The 11,302-nt window shown below is 31.2% G+C and overlaps 1 protein-coding gene and 1 long non-coding RNA gene across 2 annotated transcripts; both read right to left on the bottom strand.

Annotated features, from left to right (window-relative positions):
- Positions 1 to 1,347: 1,347 nt before the first annotated feature.
- LOC145099978 (uncharacterized) lies at positions 1,348 to 3,366 on the bottom strand. Its single transcript, XR_013704741.1, has 3 exons — positions 2,924 to 3,366; positions 2,653 to 2,767; positions 1,348 to 1,486 (listed from the first exon to the last, which is right to left on the bottom strand). It is a non-coding gene; the product is annotated as an uncharacterized LOC145099978 (long non-coding RNA).
- Positions 3,367 to 10,402: 7,036 nt separating this feature from the next.
- Positions 10,403 to 11,302, bottom strand: LOC145098096 (lysine-specific histone demethylase 1 homolog 1-like). The gene is made up of 2 exons (XM_079035772.1): positions 11,021 to 11,302; positions 10,403 to 10,453 (listed from the first exon to the last, which is right to left on the bottom strand). Exons 1-2 carry the CDS (start codon positions 11,300 to 11,302, stop codon positions 10,403 to 10,405), a joined length of 333 nt encoding a protein of 110 aa, XP_078891898.1.

The following is an 11,302-nucleotide window of genomic DNA, read 5'->3' as shown; positions in this document are numbered from 1 at the left end:
TAAACATAACAAAAAATCAACACTTTTGTCTTCTATTATTTTATTCATCTTCCATTCATGAAACTTGATTTATTTTTAATTTTTAATATATTAATAATTAATAAAAAAAGTTGTATATAATATATGCGGTGCGGTGCGTTTTTGAAAACTAATAATCGCACCACACAGCAAATTTGAGGTTTTTGAAAAACAAAAAAACCTCACCATCAGTTTTTATTACGGTTGCGGTTTATCGGTTGCGGTTTATGCAGTTAATTTTAGTTGTGATGCGGTTTTTGCTCACCCCTATCTAAATTCACTTGGGAACAAGAAGATCAGATGAGACAAAAGTACCCACATCTTTTCCCTAGTTCATGAGTGCCACTTTAGAAATAATTTCGGGACGAAATTCCCTCTAACGGTGGGATAAATGTAACAATAGGTTATTTGGGGTCAATAAAAGTCAAAGAAAGTCAAAGGAAGTCAAACATAAGTCAAAGAATTTAATATTTAAATATTATACTCCAAAATATGGTAAAATTATACCCCACTTTATGTGTTTTCGGTTTTTGAAATCAAAATCCCACCACAATCGAAATCATTTTTATGGAACAAAGGCTTGACCAAAATCCTAGCCTTGACCGAGAATCACCCACCGAGAACCCTCCTAGACCGAGATCTCCCCTTCGGAACGAAAACATCCTTTCTTTTTCACCGAAAACCTTTTGACCACAAACCTCTCTAGACCGAAAACCACACTTCTCGGTTAGAACTATTTGACCGAAATCTTGTGATTTTGGTTAGGATAGGCCGAGAACACCCTTTTTAATCGGTGGCACACATTCCAATTAGATAATTTCACTTCCCTATGCATCTATCACATCATTTTATCCCTATATATATATATATATATATATATATATATATATATATAGGCCTAGGTTATTCTATTCAAAGTAATTATTGTGTTATTGTATGCATAAATATGGGCCAATCATTTTACTTATTTTAAGAAAGTGATTAATACATATTATTGAATTAAAAATAATCGAAAAATACCATCTAATTTAACTAGAAGGGTATTTTAGTCAATTAATATAGATTTAATAAAGGAAATTTGCATATTTTAAGGGATCATAGATTCTATTAATTTTAAAAATCTGATTTTACGAATTATAAGGTTTTTAATTCGGTCATTCTGATAGAATATGTTTGAATATGTTCAAAAAAAATATATTCTAGAACCATAAAATAATAAAATATTCTTGAACATATTTCTTGTAGAATAACAAATTCTCGAATCAGCAATTGAAGAATTAAAACAAAAATTATATTAATTCTTATAGAATACATGTAACAATTGTTGTTGTTAAAGAATAACACTAAGAAACTGTCAAATCGGAAAAAAAACATCAAAATCTAACAAATACACTAATTTATTCTAAAAGAATAATGTTGCTAAGAGACGTCGTTTAAATTTCGTGGCCCGTTCTTCAAGCATCAGCTTCTATGGAAAAAAAATTCAATGAATAAATTAGTGAGAAAATATTAATATTCCATTCCACCATGAATGGAATTCGTGATTCCATTCTGATAGAATTGGAATTCATTTACCAATAATTATATTAATTCGGGGTATTTTAACAGAATATGTTCATGATTATCATAAAAAATATTCTTTTCTGATAGAATATTATAAACGAAGAAATATCATTCAGTTGAAACATTTTACCGAAAGCTTGGTGTGCATCAAAACAACTTTCAATTTTCTGTAAAAATTAGACAATCAGAACAAATTCCCAATAAAACTAAACACATCAAGTCTATCAGAAAACCATTGTACCTTACATTCGTTTCTATCAGATTGAATAGATTGAATAGAATTACTAATTGAAGCACAAACACATACACACAATTGCACTTTTTAGATCAAAAAGACCAATTGTTTAACATACAATACAGGTGTAACATTTAATTCAAAAACAACAAATATAAACTATAGCTTCATCTCCTCCTACAATCTAATGCATTAAACAGATTTCAATCAAGTCATAGAAAAAATCAACAGGTATGCCACTATGCCAGAAACAGTAATACAATCAAGTTAATGGAAAAAAAAAACAGTAATACAAAACCAATTAGGTTATGAAAAAATCACATAATTGATCTAGATTTTCCATATAGGAAATAACGGGTGAGGATGTGAAACGTGTATAAGGTTTTATTAGGTTTAGGGTATATTTTGGTCAATTTCTCAAAATAGTGAAATAAAGTGTTGTTTATGAACAAGGGATATAAACGTATATGTTTCAAATAGATGGCAATTTTTTTTGTTTATCACGTTAAAAGAATTTGTTTGCTTAAACGAACGGTTAAATCTCAAAAAAGACTTTCAATAATTAAATTAAAAAAGGCTTTCAATTTCTTTAAAAAATTGTAATGTAGTATTCAGTTATTCATGGAAAAAAATAAAAAGATTTTTGTAATCCATGGTAATACTCCATTCCATTCCAGTTTTGATCACTGCGTACGAAACACAAAGCAGTTTGGATTTGGGGACATTTACAACAAAACTGGCTGTTCATCAAATTTTGTGGAGGCATCATTGTTTGTATCAAACCGATATATAAAAAGGTATATAAACAAATGATATATCTATAAGAAGGTAGTCACCTCAACAATGGATGGGGATTTGAGTGAAAGCTTAGGACTAATGAAATCGGTCCAAACTTCAATTAAGAGCTTAGAGCTTGTTGAGCCACTCACATGGCTCCAATGGTGTTGTAGGCTGGTAGAATAAAATAAAAAATTACAAGGCATCAATGATTCATTATTTCATTAAACTCAAAATATGTCAATGAAAAAAAAAATCAGAAAAAAGAGCATGTTGCTTCCACTTTTTGTTCAAGTTTTACACAACAAAGCTCACTAGCTCAGAACGTACCTTATCAAAGAGGGAGGCGGACCTGCTGCAGACGAAGTTGTAGGCGGAGGCGGCGAGGTGCAGTCGGAGCCTCGGAGAGCTGATACCGTCGGTTGTCAGACCTGCTTTACGTCTCAGACTTAGTTGGCGAATGGCAAGAAGATCAGAACTTGGAAGAACTCGAAGCGGTCAGGTCATTTTCCGGTGAGCAACGCTCACTCTCATCGGAATCATCGCCTGATTCAGAGTCAACAAGATTGGAATTGGAATAGTCACCTTCGTCACTCCTGCTTTCGCTAATTTCATTATCATCCTCGCCGGAGGCTTTTTTGCATCTTTTAATCGAGACGTACTCCTTGAAGATCTTAACTTTTCTTAATCCCGCTTTAAGTGCTAAATGCTCGTCTTTATCCCTCGATGAAGTTTCCGATGATTGATTTTGAGTTTGAGCAGCTCTAGGAAAAGCGCCGATACCCTCTAGGATGCTAGGCTTTATGTGGTGGGAGATTTAGGAATACATGCTTATTTGTTTAGTCAATACCATGATTATAGGGATTATTTTTGGAATTTACTAAACAAATTACTAAATTACCCTTATTTATTTATTTAATTATTTAATTTTTTATTTAGTTTTGATTGGCCCACATTTATGTATACGATAACACAATACTTAATTTAAACAAATGAACCTCTCTATCTCTCTCTCTCTCTCTCTATATATATATATATATATATATATATATATATATATATAAGTGAATATACCTAACAACCTTATATAAGCTTAGGTACCTAACCTCATCAAACTATGTCATTTTGTATTAAATTTTCATTGCAATCATCCAAGGTTCTTAAACTTTATCCCTAAACTTGATTTACTTCAAAAAAATTTGGAAATTCATCATTATATTTCTCCTACATCCTTTCATTTGTAGCGGTAGGATATGAAGCCCATCAGGTGGTATTCGATAGAAAGACGTGATGTAAAAGAAAGATATTGGTGAAAGTCCAAAGATTTTGGAAGTAATCAAGTGATGGGGTTGAAGTTTAAGAACTTTAGACAATTACAATGTAAATATGATACAAACAAATGTAGTATAATGAAGTTAGGTACCTAAGCTTATATAAGGTTGTTAGGTATATTCATTTACCCATATATATATATATATATATATATATATATATATATATATATATATATATATATATATATACAAACCGAAATCAATGTTCATAATCCCATTTCCACTTCAAAAGTTTCGTTACTTTTTCTCTCAAAACCCATATATACATCTCCAAATCTTCAAAGTTTTGCCTAGAATATCTTCATATCTTCAAACATACTCAAGAATATTATCCAAAATCCCCAAAAAACTTGTAAGTCCTTTTAAATTAATCTAGTGTTTTATAACACTTCACATATTAATTTAGCTAATTTATACACAATATCGTATGTTAAATACTATTAGGATACGACTATATACATATGTTCCAACCCCGAGGATTTCCGATATCACTTCGTATTCAGCCAAAAACACACTCGAGGTGAGTTCATACCCCTACATTTCTATGATTTTTCTATGTTTTAGGGGGGGGGGGGATACAAGTAAAACACAAGATAAATTGTGTTAATATACAAACCGTTACATTTATATTTTATAATATATATATATATATATATATATATATATATATATATATATATATATATATATATGGGTATACATTTGATTTCTATAAAACTTTAACCCTTTTGTAACAGGTTGAGCATACTGGTATAATTATATAAACATATATAATTATCATTTCATTTCATTATATTATCATGGTAAAAATGATAATGTTCATACAAAGGATTTACTATTTCACCAAAACAGTTATTTAAACTATAATAAGTATAGTTTATGGAAACATTCACACTTCGTAAACACTATAAAAAGGTAATACATACAAATTAATACAAGAAAAAGGGATTTCACTACACTATTACGTAAACCGTTAATATGATTTTATGTGAGGCACTATCTTCATAGTACTTACCAGAGTACTCACTAAAATCATGTATTATAACCATAATCTCCTGTGAGAGAGCATAACATTTGTGTATAGATCTATACGAGACTGACAATCTCACACCTAAACTGTTAGCTACAGTTAGACCGGCAGGTCTGGGGTGACAAATGCCGTACCATTCCGACGCCCAAAGAATGTCGTATAGGTCACTAGTCACTAGTCGCTAGCATGGTTATAAAACTCACAAATGGGTATTAACAATACGTTTGGTTTACTTTCATACCTTCAATGGTTTTATTTAGATAAAACTACGCTACACTATTTTCCAGTACAATACAATTTACATTTCTGGAAACATGCATTCAAAGGGTTTTACACAGATACACTATAGTACACTATACATACAGTACAATTCAACTTACATACATTCCAAATAGTTTTATAAAGACATAAAACTATTATTTCCAAGTACAACGATATTCATAAATTTTTGGTGTTAGGGTATTAAGACTACAATTCATTTAATAGAAAATATTGGATTTTCTAGAAGAAAACACTATCATTTTCAAGGAACAAAGACACATATTTTTAATGCAAAATGCTTATGAACTCACCAACTTAATTGCACTACTAGGAAAACAACCTTTTATGACGCACAATGCGTGTCGTAAAACGCTCAGACGACGCGCAAATGCGCGTCAAGGAAGGCCATGTCATAACGAGAGACAACACGCTTTTGCGCGTCGTAACCTTACGAAGCACAATGCATGTCAAGGAATGCCCTGTCATAAAGAAGATGACACACATTCGTGTGTCGTTAAATGATTCACATTTACGACTTGCATTGCATATCATTAAAGCCCATGTCATAAAGAAAGACGACATACATATTTGAGTGTCATAAAGTTTAAATGTTCTTATATATATATATATATATATATATATATATATATATATATTAAATTTACTAATTTTCAAATTACATCACACATTTAATGTCTCATAATATAAAATAAAATTTCATACACCAAAAATAAAATAAATTCCACAAATTATAATATGTCATACAAATAATCATTCAAAAGTTAAACAAAAATAAAAAATTGCTAACATGGGTTATACATTCCTATAAAACTAACAACCCTCGGTGACCTTGATCTAGATTGAGGTTGACTTGGATCGATGGCGGCAATTGGATTTTAGATACACGACATGATTACTGACCTTGTGCAACAAGTGCATCCCATGCCTTATGTCCACTGGGAATGGATGGCAAGTAATGACTTGAACATTAGCTGAAACAAAAAAAAACTTTTATTACTTATACAATCAAGTTTAGCTACCTGATAGAGTTGTTATATAAGTATGTTATTAACTAATTTAATCAGATCAACATAAGATATAACAAATAAATTGAACATACAATCCTATAATGAAAACAAATTAAACTATGATGTTTTAATAAAACTAATACATAAAAGTGCATTGCTATTTCTTGCATTTAGCAAATCATTGTATTTGTATAAGATTAGAAGTTTACCCTATGTGGTAATGCAACAGCTGGCCTTGATGAACTTGATGGATTTCCCTACAAAAGACAACAAAAATTCAAAAATATTTGTTATAAATGTCTCATTAAGCTAGAAAAAATTGCATGTCAAAAGGTACTCTAATCTATACATTATTAATTACAATGAATGAATGTATTTCAACAAATAAGAAATAGAATAACAACTTTGACCTCACTTTCTATATAACTTTAATCTACACTATTCAGTACCTGTTTCAACTCAACCCTACTCGGCCTACTCTCCTGTAACAATAATTTATCAGACAACATATCCAACTTAGAAAAAAATATCTACAAAGTCACAAGACAAAATGGAAATGAACCACACCAAGGTTAGAAAAAGTTGAAGCAAGTGAAGTGGAAGCTCTGTTTCAACCATTAGGCTTAGAGGCATATGAACTTAGTCTTTAGGTTTATATGAAAAAAATACAAACTTAAGTATACATTGGGACAATTTCATGGTGTTTTATAAAAAAAGTAAATAAAGGGATGAAAGATGACATACTTTATCAGCAACTAGGAAAGCATAATAAAATCCCACGCCAAATTGACCAATCAAATTGTTGTTTGAACCAACTTCTTTGTTATCCTATGATTTGTGTAAGTATATTATTATTTATAATTCTCAAAATAAAATATTTATATATGTTGACAAAATCATAAAAGCATAAAAGCATATACCTTTAAGGCTTTGAGAAACTTTGTAAGTATATTATTATTTATAATTCTCAAAATAAAATATTTATATATGTTGACAAAATCATAAAAGCATATACCTTTAAGGCTTTGAGAAACTTTGCAGTTCCACTGTGGGCAATTGTTCCAAGAGAGTCAACTAGTTCTTGGTGAGTCATACCAATACCGAAGTCCCTAAATACATATATGGAAATTAGCAATTTTTCAATTAAATTTTATTTTAATTAAGATTCTTAAATTACTGAATGGTAATTATTCCATTTTCTTGATCGGTTTTAATACATATTTCATGTTCTGAAGCACCCTCCAAAAGTTGTTGATCAGTAACACTAAGGAATCGGAGCTTGTCTAAGGCATCACTTTCATTGCTGAAAGTATGAAAGGTTTTAATTTATGCATAAGGTATCAGGTGCTGCTTTCAGGAATAATAAATACACCTATTCAACTTTTCAATTTTAGACATACTAGGTTCCCAAAGTCAAAGTGTACCTCCTAGTCTTACCCTTCTATTCACAAAATCATTGTGCTACTATTTTAACAGGAAAATGCAATGTCTGATATATGAAAGTGACACTCTCCTCACTTAACCAATACATCATACTAAAGAAAGTGAATGACCATTTTACCCTTTGTACTTGAAAAACTACCAAATCTAATAGAAACATGGGTAGAACGGGAAAATGCAACATCTTAATGCAAAGAGTGAGTGACACCCATTACGCCATTGCTAAAGAAAGTAAATGAAGTGTCTGAATGTGAGTAAATGACCATTTTACCCTTGCAATCACAAAACAATAGTGCTACTATTACATGATGCTAAATGTATTCAAGTCAAAAAGAAACGAGCCTTTAGTCAACTTATCAATCTCATTCCATGTGCCATGTCAGCAACATTAGCCTGGTCAACAACAATCTTACTTCTGATTCAAATTTGAGTAATTAAATGAGTCAAACCTCATTTCCCAAGATTTTATTAAAAAAAAGATTTCCATGACTAACCAGTTTCATTTAAATTGAGCAGAAGTTGTTCCCTTGATGGAAGAGCACACATTCCTGCAGAAACTACAGTTCTAACAGCCCATGAATGATATGACGCACACACTGGTTGATATGCTGATGAAGCTGCATCTTTTAGGGAGTAATCGTTGAATCATCACCACAAGAATATGCAATTGCCAATTAGTAACACTAGAATTAATAAATACAATCAGGTGTAATAAGTCATAAGAACATACTTGTTTGATAGAAAATTCTGGAATAATTCTCGAATTAGGTCGAGACCCTGTCTGACTTTGTGAAGATTACGAGTATGGCTACCACATGACTTTATTGTCTTCCATTTTACATCATAATCAACTACACTGCTTAAACTCACATAACGTTCTGATGCTTCTTCTACATCACGCACCTGAAAACCAAATAGAGGATTTTGAATGAATTGATTTTAACTACCAGATTTACGGTTAAGAAAATCATCAGTTGAGTTTCAGAAAGAGAAAACAACAAACCTTAGAGGTGTATTCCATCTCGGTGAATTTAAAAGCGATGACAAGGGAACTGAAGAGCATAGAAACGAAAGAACACGCATCACAAAAAGGCTTTAATTTCAAAACAAGAAAATCGCCATTTCTTCCATCTATAATCAGATTCGAAATTTCCTCAAATGCATCCGTGATTGAAAAAAGAGAGGTTCGTGCTCCGACGTCTTCAAATTCATCACCGCCGCTATAATCCATCCTCTTGGAGTTGCTCCTGAGATCACACAATTTGAGATAAGCAACAAAACGCAGTTTCCGAATCATCAATTGCAAAAACTAAACACAAACTGTAAGAGAAATCGTGAATTAACGACAAACATACCACTCCGTACTCCTGTTGGTAGAGCTGAAGTAGGAAAAAATAGCCATTGGATTTATCTTTTGCGTCTGCTCAGATCCAGATTTGCCCCAAAAGCATATGATATTGTCGGATAGATTTGGGAGGTTGAGGAATGTAAGATGTGCAAGTGCTATGATTACAAGAACAATTCAAGAGCAGGGGATCACAGGGAGAATTTTGGGAATAACTTTGATCGTACAATGCAAATTTGAATCACGAGCTTAAAACAACAAATTTGGGGGAAATTCAAGAAGAAGTGATCATTTGATATCAGCAAAAGAACCCTAGCTTTGATCGTACAATGCAAATTTGAGAAATGAGTTATTGAAACTTTGGAATAACTTTTCAGTTAGTCGAGTTGGGAAGCATCAAATGCTTGTTGTCTGGATTAGATTTGGAAGTAATAGAAAAGAACCCAGTCGCATTCATTTTCTCCGTCGTTGACGGCGGTTTGTGGAGACAATGATGACATCGTGTACTGCGATGTGGCATTCCGATCTTGAACCAACATATTGAGATGGAGGAAGTGTTTGCTTAGGCACTTCGAACTCTTAAAGATTATGAGGTTCGATGCTGGTGGTGGCGGCTTGGAGCTTGCACACACACACACACAAAGTGAGTGAGTGAGTGAGTGAGAGAGAGAGTAAGACGAACTGCTTAAAGGATTATTAGGGCTTTTTGGTCGAGGATTTTAGAAGAAGAAGAAGGAGATGCATCGGCGGGTTGTTTAATTTTTTGGTATTTCATTTCCCCCTAAAGAACGTGCCTTCCTAAAAAAAATATAAAACGACACATTTACACGACACGCTTTTTATGATTGGTGCCCTCCGTGTTTTTTTTGTTAGACACTAATTTTAGGGCACGCAAAAATGCGTGTCTTCTATCCTTCAAATTTTACAAAACTGACATTATTTTTTAGGACATGCACAAATGCGTGTCCTCTATTAGTGTGTGTCATTGTTTGTGCGTTATTAAAGGGCTGTTTTCTAGTAGTGAATTGTTGACACTCTTTTCAAAACTACTTGTATTCTCAGGGAATCACTAAGACAAGTATCAGCAAGCTTTTGAAGACGAGATACTAAGACATCATTTAGTCTTATATCATCATATTGTAATTGATTTTTAATACATGTAACACATACAAACCATGTAACTTTATCAATTATATTTATGATGGTTATGTTTGCTTTGATCTCTATTATAAAATTGTTATGATACCACTACTAGAATATTTGGTTTTACCTACAAAATATTTCCTACGAAAGTGTTTTGTAGGAAATATCCATTGAATTTCCTACAAACTTACGACAAAAGCAAAATCTAACAAAATTCCTACATATTTCCTACGGAAGTAGATATCCAGAACATTCTATAGGAAAAGCATTGGAAGTTTCCTACAAAATACCAACAAAATATTAATTAATATATAAAATTACAATTCTGTTGGAATTTCGTTGGAAATATAATGGCGGGAACTGAAAATTGTTTCCCACCTTTTTTTTCTGCTTTTTCCCTCCTTTTGTTTAGCATTCCCCCTTTTTTTAAATATTATTATTATTTTATATTATTATTATAATAAATATAATAATTATAATTTCATATTATTATTAATATAATTATAAATAAATTATATGATAATATTATTAATGTAAATATAATAGTAATTATTAATATTATTTTGATTATTATTGTTATCTTATTAGATTTATTTTAATTAGTTTTTTAGTATATAAATATATGTTTTCATTAATATTAGGTTTATTATAATTATTATGTTATATTATTAGACATTTTGATTAATATTAGGTTTACTATAATTATATTATATTATTAGACAAAACTGCAAGATTGATCTCTGTGGTATTCTAAAAAATTTGTATATGATACAAAAAGTTTTTAACTTGCATAAAAGGTCCAAAATAAAAAAAATGGTCCAAAAAAACTTAAAAAGACGGTTATACCCTTTTATTTTCTTTGTTTAATAACCCGAAACCTAATCGATCAATGACATATTTCTTTCTTTCAAGAAGATCATAGATGCGTTCGATTGATTTTTGCGTGATAATCTTGTCCTTTAATAGAGATAGAGATGTCATTAGATCCATATTTGATGCCTTCGACTTTTTGATTGTAGAAAATGGGAAGTTTTCAGATAATGCTCTGATTAGCATCTCGTTTCCTCGTGGAATAAAGCAATGATTACCACCCATCTCAAACAGATCGTCTTGATCCCAAAAAACCAT

The sequence above is a fragment of the Lactuca serriola genome, chromosome 4 (genome assembly GCF_051521515.1).
Source record: "Lactuca serriola cultivar US96UC23 chromosome 4, Lser_US96UC23_V15, whole genome shotgun sequence".
Classification (NCBI taxonomy): Eukaryota; Viridiplantae; Streptophyta; class Magnoliopsida; order Asterales; family Asteraceae; genus Lactuca; species Lactuca serriola.
The sequence above is the reverse complement of the archived record's forward strand: the minus strand, read 5'-3'. Positions and strand labels throughout refer to the sequence as shown.

What these genes read in the sequence shown, in the direction of transcription:
- LOC145098096 (XM_079035772.1), bottom strand. Translation starts at nt 11,302, where the DNA reads ATGGTTTTTTGGGATCAAGACGATCTGTTTGAGATGGGTGGTAATCAT. An exon ending in TAAACAAAGAAAATAAAAGG is followed by an intron (nt 10,454 to 11,020) that starts GTATAACCGTCT and finishes GGTATTTTGTAG; the next exon opens with GAAACTTCCAATGCTTTTCC.